Genomic DNA, 27,494 nt, shown 5'->3' on the forward strand with positions numbered 1-27,494 from the left:
TGAACATTTAATTGAAGTTGTCAAGTGTAACTGTCAATAAGAAGGTCAATAAAGTCAATAAGATTTAAGTTTATAATGTATAAACAGTATAAATCAAGTACAAATCATAAGCTCGCTCCAGACTACGAGCGTAAACTTTCGCGTTTCATATATATTATACTCAATTATACTACTCTTTGCTTTCGCGGCGCGACGTATGGCTCCAATTTGGTTAATCAGAATGAGATAGATTGACTGTATTGAAACAAAACGCGGCCTAACGCGCAATAATTAAACGCAATTTGACATTTGCTGTTACGGACGTCACAGTGACGTTTTGTGACACTCCGATGTTTACACGTACCTATTTTAGTTTTATTTTATAGGACAATAAATAAATATCAAGATAACAAGTAACTAAAAAATGCTACAAAATGTACACGTTATTACATGGATTTTATAAGTACCTGGTTCAGAAAGACGAATACTGCGTGTTAATATTAGGTCTAGACAATGCAGGGAAAACGGTACTTTTAACTCGGTCTTTGTCAAGAAAGTTATTTGTGTGTTGTTAATGTGTTTTACTGATATTTATTTTGGTTTCAGACTTACCTTGAAGCCACAAAGACGAAGTTTACGAAGAAGTACAAAGCCTTGAACCCGAATAGGATAACCACGACTGTAGGTCTCAATATAGGAAAAATAGATGTTGACGGAGTGAGGCTAAACTTTTGGGACCTTGGAGGGCAAGTGGAGCTTCAATCTCTGTGGGACAAAGTAATTAATCCTTATTATTTGCATGCAACACATGTACAATCAGCATCAAAATAGATTAGGATGGCAAAACTAGTCAAATATGTCATTACCATAAAATACAGATGATTCTGATATACTTCATATACTTGTCGACTGTGGTCATGACTATATATTTGATTTAGATTGTACAATGTCAGTGTGTTAAATTTTGTTGCTCTTAACAATGTACATCAATTTTATCATGAATTTATTTACAAGTAATACCTCATGTAACTGGCATATTGGAAACCAACACCCATTGAGACGGGCTAGAGACACAGTTGTGGAATTGAATAACTTGAGAAAATGGAGTGTAGGGCTCATGTAAAGAACAATGAAGTTTCAAAAAATGGTTTTTGTGTTTCAGTACTTTGCTGAATGTCATGCGGTGATCTATATTGTAGATTCCTCTGACAGAGAAAGGATATCAGAGTCCAAGGAAACCTTCGGTATGTATAATTGATATAATATAATAAGGAGGTTGTCCCACTATACCATTTTTCACCTTAGATGAGTTCGGTGACAATTCCAGAAATTCTGAATTACGCATACTGGGTTGTCACACTGTTTACAGTGTGTACACAACAAAAAGCAGTGTATAAGTTTCTAATGGGTTGGCAACGCGCATGTGATACTCTTTCGATCCGCTTTCCATCAGGCGGACCATATGCTTGTTTGCCATCAACGTAGTATAAAAAAAATACACACTTGGGCTCAACTGGCATGACGACCAAACCAACAAGCCTGCAATTCTAACGCCTCATCTTGAGCCATCCACAACTCGAACAACAGACACATCAACGTCAAGCAACAGAAGTGTATGGAAATTCCCATACAAAATATAATATATAACAAAATGCAACCGTCCCTTAATAACAGTAATTTACAGATCAGAGCTAAGCAATATTTATCTTATCTTTTCTTTTTTGCAGACAGAATGATAGCATCAGAGCACCTATCAGGAGTCCCTCTCCTAGTCCTGGCCAACAAACAAGACATTCCAGACTGCATGGGCGTGCATACAGTCAAACCTATATTCAACCAAAACGCACATCTCATTGGAGCGAGAGACATCATGCTAATGGCCACGTCTGCGCTCACTGGGTACGGTTTTTGATACAATGAGTGAATTAATGAATGACTAAATCAGTGAGTCTGTGAGTGAATGGATTATTGGTATATATTAATCAGAATTATAGCATCAGAACTCCTATAAGGAGTTCCTTTCCTAGTCTTGGCCAACAACCAAGACATTCCAGACTGCATGGGCGTGCATACAGTCAAACCTATATTCAACCAAAACGCACATCTCATTGGCGCGAGAGACATTATGCTTATGGCCACTTCTGCGCTCACTAGGTACCGATTTAGATTTCGTTTTTTTGTATGAAAGCTGAGTTAGTCGGGAGTGTTCTTAGCCATGTTTCATGAAAATCGGTCCACTATGTCGCGGTCGGGGGTTTTTCAAAATTTTAATTTTGTGGTTAGGTTATGATACAATAACATCTGTCTGGAACCCCAGTGAATGAAATTGTTCAAATTAGAAGACGGTCCTATCTAGCTGGCTACCTCATCATCATATCCTTGCGTTATTCTGGCTTTTGCCACGGCTCGTGGGAGCCTGGGGTGTGCTTTAACAACTAATCCCAAGTTTTCGCGCAGGCAGTAGTTTTACGAAAGCGACTACCATTTGACCTTCCAACCCAACCTGAAGGGTAACTAGGTCTCATTGGGAAGTAGTCCAGTTTCCTCACAATGTTTTCCTTCACCGAAAAGCTGGTAAATATCAAATGATATTTCGCACATAAGTTCTGAAAAACTCATTGGTACGAGCCAGGGTTCGAATCCGCGACCTCCGGATTGAAAGTCGCACGCTCTTGTCGCTAGGCTACCAACGTTCTCCGCTAGGCCACCAACGCTCCTAACAGTCCTAACTGGCTACCTACTACTAATAAATAATTTATCATGAAATTTAGCAGGCCATGTTTTTATGCCTTTTTCTGTTATGCTCTTTGAGATGTCATTCAATTCCGGTTAGGGTCCCCCCACATCTAGCGTCTCGCGAGCGTAGCCTGAGCGTCGACGCTGCGTCTTTTTCCATACAGTTGGCCCGACGCTACGCTCGCGAGACGCTTGATGTGGGGGGACCCTTACACTTTCAAGTGTTTCAACCTTCATAAAGTATACCTAAATTCCTATACTTATTTATACAGTTTAATTACCGTAGCCCTCTTTGGGGGGTTAAGTTGATCTGTGTAAGATGTCCCCTAATATTTATTTATTTATTTTAATTTAAAAATGACGTACGGAACATAGTGTTCGCGAGGTAGAGCACCTATTAAGCCACGAATAATAATATCAATAGTACTTAAGAAAATAAATATAAATTGTATGACTTCGCCTTAGCTATAAAGTAGAATTGAATGAGTAGAATGACGACCACTTAGATTGAATGAATGGTATGTTTAGATATATCTAGTTATGTGTTATGTTTTTAACGTAAACTATTGCAATGAATCACAGTTAGACATAGGTGACACTTCGTAAATACCTTATGTCAAAGGCATAAAGATCCTTATCAAGTGTTTCGCATAAACAGGATAAATTTAATAACATATTGAAATACATCGAGTAGAATTCGAAAACTGGATGTGGTAAAATGTGAGAGAATTTGCTTGTGAAGGCCTGAGAATAGATTTAAATATTTACATCATTTTATCAGCAGCTATGTAAATGTCACTTCAATGCATTTCTTATTTCCAAACCTTGTACAGATTGTCGATTCAATACAATACGCAAATAGGTAACAGTTAATAATAATTTAATAGATACATATTTTGACTTGTAAGTTTATAAGGAGTTGGTGTGTCGAAATATCATCCTCATGGAGTAAGCATAGCTTGCCCTGGAACAGTATAGCCAGGCTGCCAGCTCTTGAAGCCACATCTCAGAGATAGGGGAAAGCTGTGATAACAACATCTTTGCAAACTTGATAGTTGTACCTACCGCCAATTTTTTTTGTCACTACAAAGTCTGTGCAGACTCAGCTAATCTGACTGTAAGTATTTGCCACCAAAAACAGACTAAGTACATTATAAATGAGCCCTTTAGCGCCGTCAAGACGAGTTTAGACGTTCATCGCGTTGAAAGGGTTAAACGAAGTCCAAGTCCATAAGCCTTTGTGGCATGCTGCATCCATCGATTTAAACTTCCCTAGATACACTATCGCCTACAAATTCGACACTCAAAAGTGTCCGAACGCTTAGTTGCAAATGTGTGCGTCTAGTTGACAAACGAAAACTTCGCAATGTAGTAAAAACTACTTTAATTTTTTTACAAAAACAACGTTATTTCTTAGTACTTAGAGTTCAATTTCAAATGCAAGCAATTGGCGGTTATGACATTAATGAATGTGATCATCGCGAAAGCCATAAAATTTTATGACCGCAGATCGCAGGTGTGCATATTTTTAAACAAATCTACGTCTTATTGCAACCAACATAAGTTTAATTTCGTTCGCGCTGCAACAATCTAAACGTCATTTTTAAATTGGGAACGAGGATGGACAGAGGCATCATGGGAGTCGCGCTATGAGATGAAAGGCGAGAATGAGGAAATTTGCGGTATTTTTGCGAAAAACTGTTAAAAATATATATATATATATATATATATATATATATATATGTGTGTGTGTGTGTGTATGTATGTTTATAAATAAATAAATAAATAGATATTGGGGACACCTTACACAGATCAACTTAGCCCCAAACTAAGCAAAGCTTGTACTATGGGTACTAAACGACGATATACATACTTAAATAGATAAATACATACTTATATACATAGGATACATCCATGACTCAGGAACAAATATCTGTGCTCATCACACAAATAAATGCCCTTACCGGGATTCGAACCCAGGACCGCGGCTTAGCAGGCAGGGTCACTACCGACTGAGCCAGACCGGTCGTCTAATATATATAACATATCTGGGCAACCGAGCATCGCTCGGTTCTGTTTTGTATCCTTGACATGTGTCGCCATCTAGTTCAAAAATGAATAGTACCTACATCGAGCGAAAGAATTCTCAGCCTTAACAACACAACTACTCCACACGAGATGGCGCGCATTTCGCCACAAAAACTCAAATAGTGTATTTTCTATTCGTTTTAGCCTTGACCTGTGTCGCCATCTAGTGTTTGCAATAAATAGTACTTACATCGACCGAAAGAATTCTGTCTTAACAGTACAACTACTGCACACGAGATGGCGCGCGAAGAAAAACGCATGAAAACTCGAAAATTCGCGTTTTCCGGGACCTAAGGATAAGTTAGACCGATTTTTCACCCCCAAAAACCCCCACATAACAAATTTCTGCGCAATCGTTAGAGCGGTTTCCGAGATCGTCAGTGTAAATAAATATATATATATAAATAAATAAATAAATAAATAAATATACAAGAATTGCTCGTTTAAAAGTATAAGATATGTGTGTGTGTTTGCGTGTAGTGAGTGTATGTGTAGCGATTATGTGAAGGTAAACAGTTGAGGGATTGTATGTGGTGTGTGTGAGGGATGGTGCACTTGGAGAATATGAATTAAGTAGCTATTAATACAAAGAAGAATTGAATGATGACATTAATTTATTATTCTACGTAATTTCTTTCAAAGCTTTGTGTGGGTAAATCTTCTCTCCGCTCCTCAGCTATAATCTTGCGCCATTTTTCCCTTTCAACGTCTTGTTTTGGGAATCTGGAATAAAAACCTTTTTTATTACTTAAAAACGAATTTGCTATTCCCGGGTTGTTTCTTTTTATAATTAAAGTAATTTATAAGATATGTATTAATATTATTGAATTGAAATCATTTATTTCAGACTTATTGGTCCATAATAATAAATAAATACATACACTAATAATATGAAATAGGCTTCTTTTACAAAAAATATAAATTAGCGACTCCATCATTCCATTTTTAACTATGTTCCACTTCATCCATCTTTTGTCGCCGTCCGCTCATTACTAGTATAGCGCGAGAGAAAGAGACAAACTGCGTAAGACCAAATCAAGGAATTTACTTTAATTATTCTAGAAAATAAATGTTTTTAGTAAGTTAGGAAGCCATTTTGGCCACAAATGCATAACATTATAAAATTATTAACAATTACTTACCGGAAATACGATACGTCATCCTTTTTTAACGTATATAAGGTGTTATTTTTGCACTTTTTTACGGAGCACTTAGGCATGTTGCCGACACGGCGGATGAAGCGCTACTGACCGCCCAATTGTGCTTAGAACATTTTCAAGCACAATTTGCTGCGGACACATTCTAAGCCATGATGGTGCATCTAGGTAGTTTAGATCGATGGCTGCATCGCTTATTCGGCAATGCGGTGCGCCTATCACAGTAATGTTACTAATGTTTGCAATGCACGAGTTAATGCAAATAAATGTGTCGTTTCATTGTTGTCACCAAAAGGCACCATATGCCGGTTGTCGATAAAAACGATTTACTATTGCATCTTTATTGGCAATACCGCCTTAATCACCATCGACAATAAGTTACCTTTCAGAACGATACTTTTTTTTTACAGGGATGGAGTCGACGAGGGCATCCGGTGGCTTGTGGACTGCATCAAAAGGAACTCCGAACAGCGGCCGCCGCGCAACCACGACGAGAACTTATGAAATCATTGCGACACCTTATCCATAACTATATTATATATCACTGCTCGTCGTCGCTGAATATTAACGAGTTTTCCTATTAAGATAATGATGCGGAGCGAACCATTGTTTTGTATATACATTATTGACATTGTAAGAATAAAAGTTAAACTGAACGGTGTCTGTATTGCTGTCCTTTTTTAGTGATAAGTGTACCTTTGATAAGAGATAGTGTAATTACTAGATATTTGTGGGGTATCTACTACCTGTAGCTGATAAAACACTGTGATAACAGTACAGTTTGCACTGTTGTGGAATTGTGTTGTGTTTGTGAAATGTTGTTTTTGAAGTGATTTACAATAATTAAGCCTATTTAATTTAGAACAATATGGCTTATCCGATGTATGAAGTCGATTGGAGTGTGCTGCCGCCAGAACAAAATAGAAGGTGCGTTCTTATTTTGTAATTTTAACAATAACTATATGTTAGTTTTTGAAACAAATAATAAAAATACCGACAGGATGCCGACAGGTCATAAAATTAAGCAGATTGTGGCAATCTCGATACAAATATTATGGCAAGGACGAAAAAGAGATAGAAAATTAGGTTTCTGATTGCTGAAAAAGTTTTCCTTTTCCACGTTGCGCTTACTTTTCCTTTTTCCAGTCAAATCAAGCCCAACAAATTTTTTGCTGATTTTAACAATGCAGATTTGGGTCAACAAACCGAATAAAATATGTTATGAATTTTTACTTGAGTTTTAAAGCCTTCCATTTGTTTTGTAAATATAAAGAATCTAATTTGATTATCTAATTAAGGAACGTCATGCGACGAGTCACGGCGGCCATGTTGAATTTTGTACAACGCACAGGGAAATGTCAGCTGGCGATTGCCGTATTATTTCTGACTTATTTCTGAAATTGTGATAAATATTTCTACGGGAAATACGGAATAAATATTAACTTGCTAACACCAAGAACATAACTCATGTAGTCATTATGAGATCGGTATATAAAAAGTGAAATTATGACAGAAGTGAATCAAAGGTGGCATGCGATTTCTCTCTTACATTTTTATAGTTTGTGACGGATAAAATGCTATTATGCTTGACTTTTTACTCATGAATTACTCTTTAGTTTCTTTGGTTTTGATATAGAAGTGCTAAAGTGATAACTCCACGGTTAAGTGTGTTTATTATCTAAAACCGAAACAAGTTTCATTCATCAAGATTATTTTTGCCCCATATTTTGTGATCCCTGGAGAAAAGCTGAGTGGAAAGGATTAGCAATATAAGTGTACATGATGAACGGCTCCGAATCCGGGTAATATATGTTTTTTGTTCAATTTTATTATAAGTTATTAATTATCTAGACTATGACACGACAACTTACTCAAACCAGATTGTTCATTGTATATGTATTTTGCTGTTGTTCCCTATGCACTGTGTAGGAGAAGACACCTTTCATACAAATATAAATATTTACGTTTATTTCTTGTTATGGCCAGACAAATAAAAATATAATCAGATTGAGCTGTCTTATACTAAATAAAATACTATTTAGCACAGTCATGTAGATCAATTCCCTTCGAATTTGTTTTTTCCAGACTTAATTTCAATAAGTTTTAAGTTATTTAAATTACTGAGAATATCAAGTCTTTTTGGCAGTGTCATATTTTTATAACATATATGCATAATTAACACCAATGGGTGTGAATATCACTTTAGGGTGATATTTTATTGCTACCTAGAACCAAATTGAGTCACAATCATGGCCAGATAGTCTAGTGCTCACCTTAATGGCAGAATGTGTCTCGATATGGTCTATCAATCTGCTGCTTTTTTGTGCTGCTCTCCAGAATGGACCAAAATAGTCATTAAAATCTGGACCCCTGAATGAATTAATTAGTGACCCCTGTATGCGTAGCCTAATGCACAAACTCTCACGATAATATCTCTTTTGTAGCTATCTATATCTCTTTCGCTCTTGCATATTGGAGTGACAGAGCCAGACTACATTTCTGCGGCGTTTCACATCGCTGAAATGCCATTTGGCTACGGGGCCTGGTATAGTCTCTTAGTAAAGTGAAGATATTCCCAATCACACATTATCCTATAAATCAATTGATCCTAATTGACTGCAATACTATCAGGTATCATTACAAGGTCCACTGTCAGAAGAGAGGTCAATATATTGCATGCATACTACCAATTATTGATACAGATACTTGATCTACTGGTTACAATGTAACCTATCTACATAAATATTAAATGTATGTATACTTTATATTATTATCAAAAATATACCCATAGTAGGTACCTACACTTATCTAATTACATTGAATATGGGTCCTTATAACCTGTTGTTTAGCTATTCAAAACAATGTAAACACAGTCACATGACTTGGTCATTGAACCATAAGTGTGTATTTGACAGAGGCTAAAAAAGTCATGTTAATGTGTGTTTTCACTTAGTGTTCTGAAGAATTTTATGCGAGCATTCCGTTGCTTGTGCACAAATGAAAACACTTGATTCCATCCCTTCATCGTTCCACAAACGAAGAAATGCTCTCTCAAAACTGTTCAGAACACTAAAGCCGATAGTCCACTATCATATGTTTATCATAGAAATATGATCATAGGTCTGCATGCCTCCCTTTTTCTCCATCGTGAAGAAAAAGGACGGAATGTTGCCTATGATCTTATTTCCATGATAAACATATGATAGTGGACTGTCTGCCTAAGTGAAAATGCAGCTTTACTGGAATATCATTTACCAAAGTTTGATGTGTGAAAGTTACTTAGTTCTCTGTTAAGTTATGATAATCAGTCTGTTGATAGTAGTTGTGGAACTAGGCCATACTTAGCCCATTTCGTAATAGTACTGAGTATGTATGCATTTGATGCATTGCATGTTCAACGATGAAGTGTGGCACTATAATTAATGTCAATTTTCATGATGGTGAAAAAACCGGCCAAGAGCGTGTCGGGCCACGCTCAGTGTAGGGTTCCGTAGTTTTTCATATTTTTCTCAAAAACTACTGAACCTATCAAGTTCAAAACAATTTTCCTAGAAAGTCTTTATAAAGTTCTACTTTTTTGATTTTTTTTCATATTTTTTAAACATATGGTTCAAAAGTTAGAGGGGGGGGGGACGCACTTTTTTTTCCTTTAGGAGTGATTATTTCCGAAAATAGTAATATTATCAAAAAACTGTCTTAGTAAACCCTTATTCATTTTTAAATACCTATCCAACAATATATCACACGTTGGGGTTGTAATGAAAAAAAAATATCAGCCCCCACTTAACATATAGGGGGGGATACCCTAATAAAACATTTTTTTCCATTTTTTATTTTTGCACTTTGTTGGCGTGATTGATATACATATTGGTACCAAATTTCAGCTTTCTAGTGCTTACGGTTACTGAGATTATCCGCGGACGGACGGAAGGACAGACAGACATGGCGAAACTATAAGGGTTCCTAGTTGACTACGGAACCCTAAAAACCCCCGACATAGTGGACCGATTTTCATGAAACATGGCTAAGAATACTCCTGACAAATTAAGCTTTAAAAAAAAACTAAATCTAAATTGGTTCATTCGTTCCGGAGCTACGATGCCACACAGATACACACACACAGACAAACAGACAGACAGACACGTCAAACTTATAACACCCCGTCGTTTTTGCGTCGGTGCCTAGGGGGTTAAAAAAGCTCTTTGACTTTACATCACTTTTATTTAGAAATGCCAATGAGGGCTTTACCCTATAACTCTATGATGGCTTTTCTGCTTCAGACAGCTGTATAAAATACATGAGTTAATTGAAATTGTTTGACAACACAGAAAAAATGCTTATTTTAAAAGGCAGAAAATAAAATATAAGCCAAGAAAAAATCTGCAAGTAACTTTGTACTGATTTTAAACAGGTCAGGTTCTTTTTAGTAAGACACTGCACCACCTACTTAATCTTTCTGGTTTAGCCCATTGGTTGACTGGTAGAGAATGCCTTGAGGTATTAAGTCTGCCATTTGTACTTTATTTAGTTATGCAATAAAGATTAAATAAATTATTATTTATAACTTCTATGTTTTATTTACTAACAGTAAGAATGAATTACATTCATTAACAAACAATACACTAAATTTGTTTTTTTGTCATGCAAATGTCTGCGAGCGCTATTACATATCGTCACTACTTTTAAAAAATCTCGTATCTTACGCTGCTCCTCAAAGTTAAAACGCAGTAAGTCTATATGCATTCCATACATACTTACTACAATTTTCTTTTCATTGACAGACGAAGATACAAGTTTTTTTAAAAGTAGTGACGATATTTTTAAATTAAAGGAAAAATGGAAAAGTCACACCTCGAACAGGACTCGAACCTGCGACCTTTGGCCTTGCCGGGGCCAAAGGTCGCAGGTTCGAGTCTTGCCGGAGGTGTGAATTTTTCCATTTTTCCTTTAATTTAAAAATAAACAATACACTCTTTTATCGGGCAGTAGTGTAAAGAATATATTGTGTTTACTATTTAATATTGATATAATTTTTGTTTGTTTTCCCACAGGTTTAACCCGGCTTTTAATATTGCAACAATAAAGCAAGTGGTCAATGAGGCCATTGAAAGAGGTGAGTAAAATGACGTTATTTACAAACATACACTTAAAGGCAGCTGTTCGACAGACAGCGATTAAGTGACTAGCAATTCACTATTTAGTGCATTGCCCTATTGACTATTAAAATGTGTAAAGATGTGTGTTGCAAAAATATATCGTCACTACTTTAAAAAAAAACCGGTCAAGTGCGAGTCGGACTCGCTCACCGAGGGTTCCGTACAAACTTTCAATAGTTGAATCATCAAAATGTTATTCATAGAACTCTACAGATTTGACTAAATCAAGACTCAATTTCCCACATAACAAGTAATATTTTAATATACAATTTTATTGTTAGACAACGTCCAAATAAAATCAAGACTAGTCGACTTCAATAGTTTACGACTTACGACATGTCGCACGGACGCTCCTGAACCGATCTCATTATATCAGGAAAAACGCGATGTAGGAAATGAGCGTTCAACGTACAACGACATCTATCGGCAAATTGAGTAAACTAATGCGCGCGAGCTAGTATGGAAGATGATTTTTATGGAATAATTGTTTATTGCGTGAACCGATTTTAACCATTTTGCCTCTATTTGAAAGCAGGTAATTTCATTGTTATTTTGTTAAAAAATACAAGTACAATAAACACCCGCAAGGGTGTTGAAATTGAAAATATAAATCTGAAAGGTTTTTTATAAATAAAGAAAAAAGTTTTCAAGATACGTGTACTGTTTTATTTTTCCTGTAATATTCATTATAATAGCCATGTTTGGTGAAAATTTCATAAATTTATGTTGGTAAACTTCGGAGATAAGGGGGGGGACGGTATTTTTTTTTACATTTTCCTTCAAAAAACATTTTTTTTCCACAACCAAAAAAATATAAAAAATAGTTTTGATATGTACAATTTGAGCTCTTTCTAACGATACCCCACTTGACCTAGTTACTTGAAATTTTCAGTTTGCCCCCCTTTCATTTTGGCCATTTTCTATCATTTATATTAATTAATATTAAAAAAAATACTTTCAGCTTGTAGAGGTTCACAATGTTTATAACTATTCCAAATTTCATATCGATAGCATAAGTAGTTCTCGAGATATTTAACAATGTGACAGACGGACAGACAGACGGACAGAGTCGCACCATAAGGGTTCCTGTTGTACCTTTTTGGTACGGAACCCTAAAAACATGTATCTTCGTCTGTCAATGAAAAGAAAATTGTAAGTATGTATGGAATGCATATAGACTTACTGCGTTTTAACTTTGAGGAGAAGCATCAGATATGAGATTTTTAGGGTTCCGTAGTCAACTAGGAACCCTTATAGTTTCGCCATGTCTGTCTGTCCGTCCGTCCGTCCGTCCGTCCGTCCGTCCGTCCGTCCGTCCGTCCGCGGATAATCTCAGTAACCGTAAGCACTAGAAAGCTGAAATTTGGTACCGATATGTATATCAATCACGCCAACAAAGTGCAAAAATAAAAAATGGAAAAAAATGTTTTATTAGGGTACCCCCCCTACATGTAAAGTGGGGGCGGATATTTTTTTTCATTCCAACCCCAACGTGTGACATATTGTTGGATAGGTATTTAAAAATGAAGAAGGGTTTACTAAGATCGTTTTTTAATAATATTAATATTTTCGGAAATAATCGCTTCTAAAGGAAAAAAAAAGTGCGTCCCCCCCCCTCTAACTTTTGAACCCTATGTTCAAAAAATATGAAAAAAATCACAATAGTAGATCTTTATAAAAACTTTCTAGGAAAATTGTTTTGAACTTGATAGGTTCAGTAGTTTTTGAGAAAAATACGGAAAACTACGGAACCCTACACTGAGCGTGGCCCGACACGCTCTTGGCCGGTTTTTTCAAAGTAATGACGATATCACGTTCACCTAAATTTTTTTTTTATTAAATTAATCTTGCAGTCATGCCGTCGATCGGACAGCTGCTGACCAAAAGTGCAAAGTAATGAAAAGTAGAATTACTATTAATTAATTATATATTTTAGTTTTTTTCTTCAATGTGGTGACGAACACCTGTTCGTCACCACATTGAAGAAAAAAACTACACCTGTATATCATATTTATTTTGCAATACTCCAGTCAAGTCCATACTTAGGATACCTACTTTACAGTGTTTCGTTATGGTATATGACTTATATTATGCCAACAATATTTTTATGAGGCCATTTTGTCATTAGGGATTATTTTTAAGAGATAATTTCAAAGAGGTTTCTTTCAAAAATATATGAATTTTTAGTAGATACAATTGTCTTGATAGTAGGCAGGTAGTGTTACTAGGTACGGTACGGGAATATGAACATGCTGATTGAAATAAGAATCTCATACACATCCACATTGCTACTTCAACTATTCATTGTTTGTGTTGAGTATTGGCTTAAAATGCAAATATCTGTTAATTTATACGTTTGCGATTTGCGATTCAGCCATACATTGCTACTCATATATTTGCACATACAAATTTGGCTGTGTTAACACACACCATTATACTACATTCATAACTTTAATAAATACGACCGACGACCGGTCTGGCTCAGTCGGTAGTGACCCTGTCTACTAAGCCGCGGTCCTGGGTTCGAATCCCGGTAAGGGCATTTATTTGTGTGATGAGCACAGATATTTGTTCCTGAGTCATGGATGTTTTCTATGTATATAAGTATGTATTTATCTATTTAAGTATGTATATCGTCGCGTAGCACCCATAGTACAAGCTTTGCTTAGTTTGGGGCTAAGTTGATCTGTGTAAGGCAGCGTTCCCACTTAAGCGTCGCGTGTCTCGGGGCGCGCAACGGACGTCTCTGCCACGCCGCCTGAATGTAATTCAAAAAACGTCTCTTCAGTACATTTTGTATAGGAAGGACGTAAGACGCGCCCCCAGGCGGCGCGGCGCGCGCCACGTATATAAGCGCGCGGTATGATTTTATTTAACCTATATAGACCGGGATATATTATAGACCGTGGTTAGCTTTTTGATTTTTGTCGAGCTCCCGATATCTCTACTCAGTTACATGCATCATGACTATCATGAGCGCGGAAAACGCAAGAAAGAAAAGGTAATCACAGTCTATCCCGATCAATATGTCTTTATAAAAACTAACCGTGAATAATTCAAAACTCTTAGATTTATTGTTGTCTATTGTACATAAAATAGTTTTTTTTTTTCTACAAATACATGTTTTGACTTTGGTGACTGGAGTATTGCAAAATACTTAACTGATATGAAAAACTTACACTGATTTCATAGTTGATAAAGGCCAACAAACTAAATACGTAAGCAGCAAGGCTTCATGCATGCGGGCATAATGTACTGTCATCCAATTTGAATCAAAGCTTCTATAGAACCTTTTCATAGTAAACTTCAAAAATACTTCTATGCCAAAAACAGCACGGTGTCAATAGGACAGGGTTCTAGAGTGGCCTAGTGGATTGAAATTGGTTGACCGTAGCCAGGAACTTACACATAAGTAGGTATATTAACTGCCACGCCGCTTATTTATGCCGCTTAACCTTTTCGCGTGTGTCTATGTAGTATGCAGCGAGCTGCGCTGCCTTCGCGTATTTGGAAGGCTTCGCATTTGGGCTCTCTATTGCTCTTACATGTTTACACAGAAGAGAGACTGGGAGAGGGAGAGAATAGATTGATCATTTTCGATATTCATGGCTAGATCCTTGAGAGTTAGCTTCTGCTGCTTGCTTGTAGATTTTATACTAACTTTGGCGAAACTTACAACTCTTCTTATAAATATTCAACCAAAGCTACTGTTTTCTTTGTCGACTTCATAATTTTCTTACAAACTGAAAAATAGAAGGCTAATCAGTAACATGAAACATACAAAGGTTTACAATCAAAATATTAATAGTTGTTTGTTTACCTTATTTGAGTGTTAAACAAAGAAGCAGTTAAATCTAACAAACAGTGAAAAACCGGTCCTCATTGTCTTATAAACTGAAATAGATACCATACACTAAAGAAAAAGCGATCAAGCCCACTGGTGGCGAAGCCGGGAAACGAACCCGGGTCTCCAGCTAACGCGGCTGACGTGTTCGACCGCTACACCACCCCGACCGCCGAGGTACCCGTCGAAATTTCTCTAGTGTATGTTATCTCTGAAGGCTAGGCGCCTTTGACCAACTCTAAGGGCGAGCAATTAGTGCTTGCACCTCCTATATGAATCCTTTTGCAGGATTACGATATAGCGAGAGAGATGGTGCTGCCATCTATCGATGTAGGGAACAAATCAAATTATTTTTATGAAATATTTTTTGATTTGTTTTTTTAAGTAGTAACACTACTATATATAAATTATAAACTGAAATAGATACCATACACTAAAGAAAAAGCGATCAAGCCCACTGGTGGCGAAGCCGGGTGTAGCGGTCGAACACGTCAGCCGCGTTAGCTGGAGACCCGGGTTCGTTTCCCGGCTTCGCCACCAGTGGGCTTGATCGCTTTTTCTTTAGTGTATGGTATCTATTTCAGTTTATAATTTATATATAGTAGTGTTACTACTTAAAAAAACAAATCAAAAAATATTTCATAAAAATAATTTGATTTGTTCCCTACACCTCATTGTCTTATTTTAATGAAATATAACAAAACATTTACTATAGACTTCACCCATGGCCTATAAATCAACTGGGGCATGTAAAAACAATGGCCCAGTGACATCATCGCACTAAAATACCTTTGACTTATCAAAAGCTGGGGATCGCCTTCTGTTAACTGGGGAAATACAAAATAATCTTCAAAATTTCTTATTTATTAATAATTTTTATAGCTAATCGTGCCTTTGCTATCGGCAATGCACTGCGCTGCGCTGGCACTGCATAAAATGATGGCATATAAATAGATTAGTGTTTTTTTCCCGCACTAGTTCGCAAAGTGTACATTTCTTGTCAGGTCATAACTTCAAAGGGCCATTTGCACCGAAAAACGTCGTCTCGGTCGAGTTTTAATTTATCGCCACTCGTTCCGAATTTCCTCTTTTCCGCTCTTGTATTGTAAATCCCCGTATTCATGGTAAACATTTGTTGAGCAACGTTGTTGAATCAACCTGTTGCCGAGTTTCTGGCAACAGACAGCAACACTGCATGGTCTCCAACTCAGCTGGCGAAAAAAGCTATTCAGAATACCCTTATTCTAAGAAATGTTAAAAATCTCGTGTTGAAATTCTCATAAGATCCATTTGCACAGATCACTTAGCAAATTTTTCCTTTGCAACAAATACTTTCGTCACCACCACCTTTTTTTGGGGGGCTTTAGGTTATACGATAGATATACAAGAGAGCACAACAAGACTTTTCTTCGCTTTCTTCAGGCAACATTTTCACGCGGTCTGGCGTATACCGTAAACAAAGTTTCCACTGTTTCCAGCAACTTTGTGCCAGTTGATCAACAAAATTGATCAACTGATGCTCAACAAATGTTAAAGCTTAATGTACTAATCTTGTCAAAGAAATCTGGGATATAAATAGAAACGTACATGAAGCTACAAAATAAATACTAGTATATATTTACATAGGTAACTGAATCTAGCGCGCCCGCCCACGTGTGCCCTTTTCATGAATCCCTAGGTAACAGTATTAGTGCTCGCGATCAAAGTAGTCTCATTCAAAATAAATACAAGGACGATTTATGGAGACCTAGATACTTATTTCAATAGTTCTTTTTTAAGCAACGAATGTCTGAGATTTCTAAAACTTAATAAAAGTAATGCTTCATTAAAGGACGCAAGTGATTTAGCGAAAAGGCTCCTCTTAAAGTTTTCGCTTCAATACCTAAATGACTTTTGCTTTCCACAAAAACAAATAATTGACAGATTTTTGTAGATTGGATTCCTTAATAAGATATCTATCTTTTTTGGTAACTGCTACCTAGGTATATAAAAAGATTAAACTTATACAGGGTGTCCACTTTCTGGAAAGTCAGGGAAGCTCATAGTGGTCATGGAAAGTCAGGGAAATGATTTGGAGGTCAGGGAAAAATTTGGCACCAAGAAAAAAAAATGAAAAAGTATTGAAAAATAATAAGATTTCCTGGGTTGGCCACATCCATGACAGCAAAGATGGATTCCCGGTAGTGATTTTAAGGCAACTTAGAATTGCCTCTTTAGACTTTTTATGACAAATATAGTACCTGGCCTCCATCCTAGTGATTGCTAATGAGGGATATCTTCATGCTTGACCTTAATTTATCCGGCCCAAAATCGTAAATGCGGAAAAATCCAGATTTTTTTTACTTAGCGTGCCCCACCCTCATATTCCAAAATGGCGAGGGGGATCGGGTTCAGTTATTGTGATTTAGATTAACTGGGCGATTAATGGCTGAAATGATGATGATGATGATGAGATTAACTGGAAAGTCATAACTTCAAAGGGCCATTTGCACCGAAAAACGTCGTCTCGGTCGAGTTTTAATTTATCGCCACTCGTTCCGAATTTCCTCTTTTCCGCTCTTGTATTGTAAATCCCCGTATTCATGGTAAACATTTGTTGAGCAACGTTGTTGAATCAACCTGTTGCCGAGTTTCTGGCAACAGACAGCAACACTGCATGGTCTCCAACTCAGCTGGCGAAAAAAGCTATTCAGAATACCCTTATTCTAGGAAATGTTAAAAATCTCGTGTTGAAATTCTCATAAGATCCATTTGCACAGATCACTTAGCAAATTTTTCCTTTGCAACAAATACTTTCGTCACCACCACCTTTTTTTGGGGGGCTTTAGGTTATACGATAGATATACAAGAGAGCACAACAAGACTTTTCTACGCTTTCTTCAGGCAACATTTTCACGCGGTCTGGCGTATACCGTAAACAAAGTTTCCACTGTTTCCAGCAACTTTGTGCCAGTTGATCAACAAAATTGATCAATGATGCTCAGCAAATGTTATAAAGCTTAATGTACTAATCTTGTGGGATATAAATAGAAACGTACATGAAGGTACAAAATAGATACTTACCCCCTTATTCATAAACGTACACTAAAGTTATCAAGCCGATAAAGTTCGTTTGTCCCTTTCTATCACAGTAATACGTCGGAAAGGGACAAACTAACTTTATCGGCTTGATAACTTTAGTATACGTTTATGAATAAGGGGGATAGTATATACATAGGTAACTGAATCTAGCGCGCCCGCCCACATGTGCCCTTTTCATGAATCCCTAGGTAACAGTATTAGTGCTCGCAATCAAAGTAGTCTCATTCAAAATAAATACAAGGACGATTTATGGGGACCTAGATACTTATTTCAATAGTTCTTTTTTAAACAACGAATGTCTGAGATTTCTAAAACTTAATAAAAGTAATGCTTCATTAAAGGACGCAAGTGATTTAGCGAAAAGGCTCCTCTTAAAGTTTTCGCTTCAATACCTAAATGACTTTTGCTTTCCACAAAAACAAATAATTGACAGATTTTTGTAGATTGGATTCCTTAATAAGATATCTATCTTTTTTGGACACTGCTACCTATAGGTATATAAAAAGATTAAACTTATAACTTTAGTTTGTAGGTTATAAAATAATTAAATGTTTTAGCTGAAATTCCAGTTGAAAGATGGAATTGTAAGTTTCAACAAGTCTTTTGAATCATAATAAAAAAACGTTCTGTTTCAGAAATTCTTTATTGATAACTTGTAGAACTTAAGATTAAGAATAATGAAATCAGTATTATTTTAATATACTCTGTACAGCTTGGCATTTTCCCTGGAGATGGGGTACTTCTACTAATTTTTCATGCGCTTCTTTAAGTAGTTATCTTGAAGTTTCTATACTAATTTCATTATTCTTATCAAACTTCTAACTTCACTTTCCTAGCTTGTAAGTAAGCACAACAATGCACTGATCAACGCTTCTCTATGTGTGTGCCGTCCTTAACAGTCGCGCCGGTTTCAGTGCGCATGCCCACACCGACCCGGCTTCGGGACCTCATCAGACAGATCAGGGCTGCGCGTACGGCGGCCGAAGAACGAAGTGTCGTCAACAAGGAGTGTGCCTATATTAGGTCCACGTTCAGAGAAGAGGATAGCGTTTGGAGGTGAGTTTCATTGATATAATGTGTGTTTAATTGTTTATGTCTGTGGGAGAACCCTGATTGCCTTACAAAATCGTGTCCACGCTGACGGTCTAAAAGATCACATCAGACAGATCAAGGCAGCTCGTATGACTGCGGAAGAACAAAGATTCGTCAACAAGGAGCCTCTGCCTATATTAGGTCTACATTCAGAGAAGAGGTGAGTACGGTTCTTTAACCCTGGTACTCGCAGCTAAACCCTCACGAACCCGGCTCGGGGTGAGTTATCCCTTCAGACAGATGAGGTTAGCGCATTACGGTGGATTATATATAAATGGAATCATATTAATTTATAAGTAAAGGCACTAGCGGCAACCTACTAAACGTAACAACTATTGTTAGAAATCAAATAAGATATGCGCCATAACATTACCCAAGAGAAGTCGATACGGATTTCCGGATGTGAATGAGGAAAATCACAATTGAAAAGATCTTAGGAATGCTTGGATAATTATTCATAAGAGGTACAATACAATATATTTTTTTATAAGAACAGAAAATATCGCAAAGGCTCTCGTCATAAAAGGACACATCCTAAAAAATCTTATCTTCTGATTATTCAACGTCCAACACTCAGCATTTTTTCTTAACAGTCTTAAATTATGACTAAAATAAACAGGCTTAGCGAAGTTTCCGTAAACATATTTTTCAAAAACAAGGGCTCCATAACTTACCGCATAAAATCCTTGAGCGTCCTTTATTGCGCGGTATAATGAAACCGCAGCGTAGACTTAACAAGCTGAACAATTCATAAAGATATCGCATACATTATCAAAAGTGCACCAGTGTAAGGAAAAACTTCAGTCACGCTTTGTTTTTGAGATACTCGAGGTCAAATGGACGAATAAAACGAGTCCACAGGCGAGTATAGAAAATTTGTAAATTGATACGGACTTGGCATCTCCCAGTCTAAAGTCTAGGTTCCTCGGCTAGACAATAACTTGTGTGTCTAGCCGTGACGTACTCGTATGTACGAGTATATAGTGTCGTTTACATGGATCCAGATTTACATTTGCAGAAAACTGACGTTTCTTTATATGTACATACATTTCAGAACTCAGGACTACAAAAAGTTTTAAAATGCTGTCTTTTTATGTGACAGAAATATATTTTAGTACTCCATTACAACCTGACGACAATTATAATTGTAGAACTCGGCTCCCCAATACCTAAAAGGTTTGAGTGGGGTCAAATTCGCGATATCAACAGCGTGCGGGAATGAAATTGCCGAATTCCGATAACACCAATAATTGGATGCCATTTGAAACGAGGGAGTTCTCTCCCGATTTAACCAATGCCGAATGTATGTAGATAAGATTCTTATTGTTCTGGTTTGAAATTCGATACTAAAATAGACAAACCTTTAAAATAAATGCAATTGGTTGTGTGCCTGATATGACTACTGATAATTTATATAGTTGTGTGGTTTTATTACTGATATAAGTGAACTAGTAAGTCTGTCAAAAACTTGCGTGAGAACTCACAAGAAGAAACATGAATTTTGTCTATTTGAGGCTTCCTGTTTATACATTAGGTAACTTTTCAGTAGCTCATATTCAATTTTAAATTCTAATCCACCTTTTTTCACACAGATGTCGCAACATCGCGAAACTCCTCTACATCCACATGCTGGGTTACCCAGCGCACTTCGGCCAGCTGGAGTGCCTCAAACTCATCGCCAGCTCGAGGTTCACGGACAAACGAGTGGGTTACCTCGGCGCCATGCTGTTGCTGGATGAGCGGCAAGATGTCCATCTCCTCATCACCAACTGTCTCAAAAAGTAAGTGTAGATTTAAGAGTTGTTGGCTATATTTTGTGGTGAAAGGGCGGCAACATCTTAGCGTTAGTGCTAGGTGGAGTGGCTCAAACACATCGTCAACTCGTGGTTCACGGACAGACGAGTGGGGTACCTCGGCGCCATGTTGTTGCTGGATGAGCGGCAAGATGTCCATCAAGGAGTTTAAAGTAGGTTGAATACAGTGCACTATTATCACGAGGTTAGGTAGATTACCTCAAGTTTATTCACGGGCAAAATTACTTGAAACCTCAACTCTATGCTGCTAACAGATCAGCGGCAACCACACACCTCCTTAGTACGAACTGTTTCAAGGAGTACTTACTTTGATTAATGGCGACTGGGGGTACATTTAAGACTGTAATGTTTAATAATACAGGACATTAACACCAGAACTTAACAGAAATGCAAGTGCATTGATTGCCTCCGTCCTTATATACTGTCAATTAATTCTATAATAACGACGGCACGACCTCACGTCAAACGTCACGCTTAAGATGCTAACAGCAATTTTCCTTAACTAATTGTTACTTATGTATATATGGACTATAGTATTTACCAGAAGTCGTAAAGCATTTTTTATGTGTTGTACAAATTTACTGCGAATTGATGCACCAACTCAGTAAACAAATATTATTTTCAAAAATACTTTTACCATCACCTCTCACCAAATTGCCTCCTCGGTCCTAATCACTTTAATCAGGAGCACCTGATTCCTTATTTACAAGTCTCTCTGGCCATTGCAGATAAGAAAAGAAATGAACCTTTATTCGGTCCGATCTCCCTGAGTTGGCCCGACCGGCCTACAAATAAACCTGGCCCCGTAGCCGAATGGTATTTCTGCGACGCGAAACGCCACCGAAACGCCGCAGAAATGTAGTCTGGCTCTGTCGCGCCAACACGCAAGAGCGATAAAGATCGATAGCTACGAAAGAGATAAATATCGTGAGCGTTTCGTGAGCGTTTGTGCATTCGGCAACGCACACTGTGCTGGCCACCCTATTCGTAATTTCCGCCCTTTATGCCTTGATACGGGCGTGGATATTTTCAATTCGATTTAAAGAAATAGGTGTCTGACTTTACCAGCTATCCCAATAAGGTAAGATTGCAATTCCATATCTTATGAGGTTGTTGACTGAACTCTTGCATCGCGCTGCCAATGGTGACACTAAAATACTTTCAACGGATTGCCGGTCGTTTAGCATACGCTATATCGCTCAGGAGAGTCTTACGTGGCAAACGAGAGGGCTCCATCCTGTGCACGTGCCCCAACCAGCGTAGCCGTCTCTATTTCAAAATTGCTGTAATACTAGGTAAACGTGCGATACTTAAGTACTTTCTCGTTTGTGACTCAATCCTTCCACGTGATGTTCATAATTCGCCAGAGGCAAGTCGTGTGAAAGTTGTTCAATTTCCGTTCCTGCTTGGCATACGACGTCCAAGTCTCAGCACCGTACACCAACATGTTATTAAATACGCACATAGATATAGATAGATACATAGATAGAAGCTTTATTTGAATGCTGCAATAACACACAACTACAAATGCAACACAGAACAACAAGAAGAAAAAAATCAAACATACAATTGACTTCAAATTACGTACACAACATACAAAAAAAATGCTTACCTACACGTATGCATTGCAGAAAAAACAAAAGGGTTCCGACTCAGCTATACACAGATATTCAAGTTCTTTCCGTACCTATTTTCGCGCATTGCCTTCTTGTATAATGCCAGGAATCTATTTTCTCTGCAAAAGGGAAAATACCCCCCAGAAAATAGAAAGCTAAAATGTCCGTGAACCGACAAACATTGTTTACTGTGTTATCTCCCGTTTAATTACGCCATCCTTTGTGATATAAATTGCTTTTCACTAAGACAGCTGATTATAACTGTAAATAATCTATTAATAAAGCCTTGTACTTAATAATGTCAGAAAAAGTACGCGTCAAGATTTTGAGTTTTAAACCAATATAATGAAAATCTACTGACATAACCGGGTCTCTCACAGTAACTGAAGCCCTATAAGAACTGTAATCTTCGCCTCTATATCACATCGCACACTGCTATGAAATATATGAGGCATCAGTATCATTAGTGTTTGTTCAGGACTGTATAAAAAAACCCTATTCAGTTGTTCAGACTAGACTCTTACCCTTCATAAGCGCTTACTATGTTAATAAGCCAACAATAATCGTTTGTCCTTTTCTGACGTATTAGTATGAAAGAAAGGGACAAACGATTTTTATCGGCTTGTTAATTTTAGTAAACGTTTATGAATAAGGGGGTACCTAAGTATTGACTGGCTTTTATATCGATATCGAAACCTGTAGGCCTAGCACATGATGGCCGCGAGAGTATGTCGCCGCTAGGGTATGCAAACCGGTTAACCGGTTAACCGAAAAACCGGTTAACCGAGACTTTTTGGCCTCGGTTAAAAACCGGTTTTTATAGTCTCTAACCGGTTAATAACCGAAACTATATTTTTTCCCCGAAATTACCAAATTAGGCATAAAAAAGGGCCAAAAGTACGTAATTCTTTAATTTTTTGCAATAATAAAGATTTGTTTATTACTTTTCCTTGACAACATGAAACACCTGCACTAAATTTCTTAAAGAAGTCATGATTTTATAATCTAACTAACCGTGAAGATTAAAAATTTGTCCAAATTCACTCGAATATACATTTTATACAGTAGAGTCCGGTTAGTATTACGACTCCGCATATACCTAACGTCGAATCGCTTACAACGACGTAAGCGTAGGTATTTGTTTGGTTTTAATGTGACTTCGGTTTTAACGACCAGGCTTTTTTACGACGTAATCTTACCCAAAATCCGTTTCCGACAACGTTTGTACTAGTAAATTAAGGAAACAAAGTTATTTCCGCCCCAAACACGGTCCTCTGTTTTACCTACAACAAGTAGCAAGATGAGATTGAGGCCATGTAACTTTTTGGAGCATTGGTTTTAATAATTTTAACAATTTTTCGCCTCGGGTCTCATCTTATAGGTATAAGCTAAATAGAACCCACTTTTTATTTTCAGATTGTGTATAAACGAGCTATACTTACATACATACATGTATATTTTTTGTAGGTATAAAAATTCAATTGTCATTAGACTTATATTGACCGTAACTACCTGATTACCTTTTTGGTAGCACGGAAAACTCCGTGATCATGATGCATGCAACTGCGTCGAAATATCAGGAGCTCGATAAGGCTGCTTTCAAAAAAAACGTCAAAAGAATGTAAAATTGATAGTTTTAGTCGGTGAAATACTATACTTTCCGTTATCCAATAGATTTATTGAATTCAAGTTCCAGTTAGAGCATCTTATTATCTCGATTTTTATAAGACTGGATTTTTGAAAACTAACTCACTAAATTAATTATGAATTTTTCTCTAATGCACGTTTAGAAAAACGCACGTATAGAGCTGAATCAGTCGATCTTATTTGTAAAATTTGGACAATTTTGAATATTAAAACGGGTAAATTTATAATTCGTATATCCTGTACCACAATCATTTCAGACTAGATTTTTATTTTAAGTTTTTGAAAAAGAGTAAACTAGCCTAAGGCGAATTCAATTTTTTCAGAAATTACCTAAAATTAAGTGACAATTTCTTTGAAAATCTACATCACATAGAAGTAAGTTTTGTACTAAATTAATCTGCAACGTTTACTTAAATTGCTGTTATGCCTTAGTGATTATAAATTGCTATTATTGATTTTTGCCAATTTTTTGAAAACGAGCCTTCACCGGTACAATTATTACCACTTTTGGACATTTTCTCATATTTTGTTAGACCAAGTAGAAAAAGTCCTATAATGTGATATATATTTATAAACTACTCGCAAAGCCCTTTAATTTGATACCACATACGGTATGATCGAGCGCTCGGTTGCGATTTCACTATTTTTAACACGAAAGCCCTCATAAAAATCAATCACGGTCTATATTCCGGTCAATATAAGTCTAATAAAAATAACCGTGAATCATTCAAAACTCTTTTCGATTGTCATATTAATTAGGTAAATCGAGGTTCGAGGAATGAGACTATTTATTATTACGAATTACGATAGTGATTTGCCGGTGATGCGCACGCACGCATACTAAGTAATAGTTATTTGTTATACAAGGGGGCAAAGTTGTATTTTAACGCCGAGTGTGGAATTGAAAAACGAGCAAGTAAAAGGATTCTATAGTTGAACCACGAGCGAAGCGAGTGGTTCGAGAATAGAATCCTGAACTTGCGAGTTTTTTAACACAGGAGAAGTAAAATACATTTGCACCCGAGTGTAATACAAAACTTTTCCCCTCACTATAGCGAGGAAACTACAACGCAAAAAATGCGTTTATCACTGCTTCCAGTAGTTCCACAGGTGGGAAATCATCTTTATTACTAGATTCACCTACTTTTATCAATTTTAAAGCAGTTAATTTGACTTTATTCAAGTTTAAATTACTTTACCCACTAGTGGATAAAATGCGTTTTTACCCGCTGGTGTTAAAGGACAAAACACGTGTTTCCGAGCTAGTGAGGGGAAAAATGACTTATTCTAGCCAAACAAGTCACAATAAAATAAAGTATCATAATACCCTGTAAATAAACCTATTTTCATTGATTTTTTTTAGTAATAGTGATGTAGGTATTAATTTAAATAAAAAATAAATAAATTGGTTTTGTACGACGTCCGGTTAGTACGACGTTATATCAGCGGTCCCTTCGTTATAACCGGACTCTACTGTATATTTAAAATTATATTTTTAAAATAAAGTAAAAAGGGAGATCTTGGTTTTCTTACGTCAATTGTTTGTATACTAGTGGCTCTGGGAGCTGTGGACCTTCACGGCATGCTTACTTAGAAAACACAAAACTGAAAAATATTTAGTTCTTAAAGTGATTATCACGACAGTTTTGAGCGCCATATACGCTATAGGCACTCAACTCACATTCAAGCCATTTATGGCAATTTCCGCCTTTTACAAAATTTTCAAAAAGTGGATTAAAATGATCTTTATCGTGCAAGTAATACCTGCTACGATCATCAACATCAGAATTTTTGAAGGTAATAGTAAAATTATTGCTTAGTAAGGTCATTTACTAAAAATACGCAAAACCGGTTAATAACCGGTTAACCGGTTTTGAAGGAAAAGTTTCGGTTATTAACCGGTTTTTAAAGTTAACCGGTTTTTGCATACCCTAGTCGCCGCGAGATAGACTACGCGTCCTTATGTCATTCATACAGTTAGAAGAAGACGTGGCATGTATCTCGCGGCGACATACTCTCGCGGCCATCATGTGCTAGGCCTACTGAGAGTGCTTTTAATTCTTCAAGTGTCGACGAACAAACGACCACGACGAAAAAAGTCGTGAAAGTAAAACCTTAAAGAATCAAATGAAGTCTTTATATCTAAGTCCGATTAAAGTTGCACTTAAAAGACTATTTAGGATAGAGTTAGGACTCAAGAGAATAGTAAGTTTCATTAGCGCGGAAAACGAACAACGTCGTTTTTGTAACCTGGACTCCAAATACTCAAGTTTCTACTAGGATTTATCATTAATTAAGTACAAATGGGGCATTACTGGCTTTAGTTTACTTCGTCCTCAGCTCGGGTCATTTGATTACAGTGGCGTGTAACAAAATTATCCAATTAGATAAAACCTGATTTACTATCGTGTACGTGTTTACCGTCAACTTCGTTTATCTTAATAGTTTAGGTATGGGTGTAATCTTATTTGTAACTATAGTATAGATGCGAATAGTATGTTTCTTGTGCTTCGGACGCTGTCGTAATAATGTCACCTGGCGGACTACTTTGCTGACGAGAAAGAACTAAATGCCGGCGTTCATTTTACAAAAATAAAGTTAGTCACTTTAATATAATATATTATATTATGAGCCTATCGTGTCCCACTGCTGGGCAAAGGCCTCCCTTCCCCTTCTTCCTCCATTCTTCTCCCGCCATCGCCGGCGAGGTCTGCCGGTTCCTCTGTTCGACTCATGGGGCTTTTAATATGGCATTTATTATTGAATATCATTTTAATATTTTTCATTGTTGAATTTTTTAACATAATTAAATGGTTAGTATTTTCATAAAGCCTCTTGTTAGTTTAGCACTCCTACAGTTCTCCCCGGGATGTCCCTTCTCCCCGGGATGTCCCTTCTCCCCGGGATGTCCCTCCTCTCCCCGGGATGTCCCTCCGGGACATCGCGGCGTCCGATTTGCGGATAAAATAGAGGTTCCCTCTAAACTCCCAACTCTTCTATAAAAAAAAAGCACTCCTACAGTAATAAGGACTGATTCGTAACGAATTTGACAAATTCGAAACTGTATTATAGGTCCCGAAGCCGTCCGAATCAAAGTTTGTTTTTCTATCATGTGTTAAAATTTATTCAAAAATTATTATTTATTAGTAAATTCATCATTCTCCGTTTCTCCTTGCTCATGTGGTAAGTTTTGTTGTATGCCCTCCATCATACATCCGACAGTGTTTTTTGACACATCCTTACTTTTAGTCCTATCAAGGACTACCTTTCTTTTAAATATTTTG

At 36.9% G+C, this 27,494-nt stretch overlaps 2 protein-coding genes across 6 annotated transcripts in view; both read left to right on the top strand.

Moving 5' to 3' along the window:
- Positions 1-298: 298 nt before the first annotated feature.
- LOC125228400 (ADP-ribosylation factor-related protein 1) lies at positions 299-6,616 on the top strand. Its single transcript, XM_048132960.1, has 5 exons — positions 299-506; positions 586-756; positions 1,142-1,223; positions 1,707-1,878; positions 6,371-6,616. The coding sequence occupies exons 1-5, from the start codon at positions 414-416 to the stop codon at positions 6,462-6,464; spliced, it is 612 nt and encodes a 203-aa protein (XP_047988917.1). The 5' UTR covers positions 299-413; the 3' UTR covers positions 6,465-6,616.
- Positions 6,617-6,698: 82 nt separating this feature from the next.
- LOC125228398 (AP-1 complex subunit gamma-1) overlaps positions 6,699-27,494 on the top strand; it is a 69,488-nt gene continuing 48,692 nt past the window's right edge. For 2 of the 5 annotated variants that reach the window (XM_048132954.1, XM_048132956.1), the window contains exons 1-4: positions 6,699-6,887; positions 11,012-11,073; positions 18,941-19,097; positions 20,726-20,914. In XM_048132954.1, the coding sequence (XP_047988911.1) occupies positions 6,829-6,887; positions 11,012-11,073; positions 18,941-19,097; positions 20,726-20,914 (467 nt within the window). In that variant the 5' untranslated portion in view covers positions 6,699-6,828. Of the gene's footprint in view, positions 6,888-7,295; positions 7,763-11,011; positions 11,074-18,940; positions 19,098-20,725; positions 20,915-27,494 lie in introns of those variants that run through there. The other 3 variants (XM_048132955.1, XM_048132957.1, XM_048132958.1) reach the window with 3 other exon arrangements.

The sequence above is a fragment of the Leguminivora glycinivorella genome, chromosome 7, assembly GCF_023078275.1.
Source record: "Leguminivora glycinivorella isolate SPB_JAAS2020 chromosome 7, LegGlyc_1.1, whole genome shotgun sequence".
Taxonomy (NCBI): domain Eukaryota; kingdom Metazoa; phylum Arthropoda; class Insecta; order Lepidoptera; family Tortricidae; genus Leguminivora; species Leguminivora glycinivorella.

What these genes read in the sequence shown, in the direction of transcription:
- LOC125228400 (XM_048132960.1), top strand. Translation starts at nt 414, where the DNA reads ATGTACACGTTATTACATGGATTTTATAAGTACCTGGTTCAGAAAGAC. An exon ending in TAGACAATGCAGGGAAAACG is followed by an intron (nt 507 to 585) that starts GTACTTTTAACT and finishes TTTTGGTTTCAG; the next exon opens with ACTTACCTTGAAGCCACAAA. An exon ending in TTCAATCTCTGTGGGACAAA is followed by an intron (nt 757 to 1,141) that starts GTAATTAATCCT and finishes TTTGTGTTTCAG; the next exon opens with TACTTTGCTGAATGTCATGC.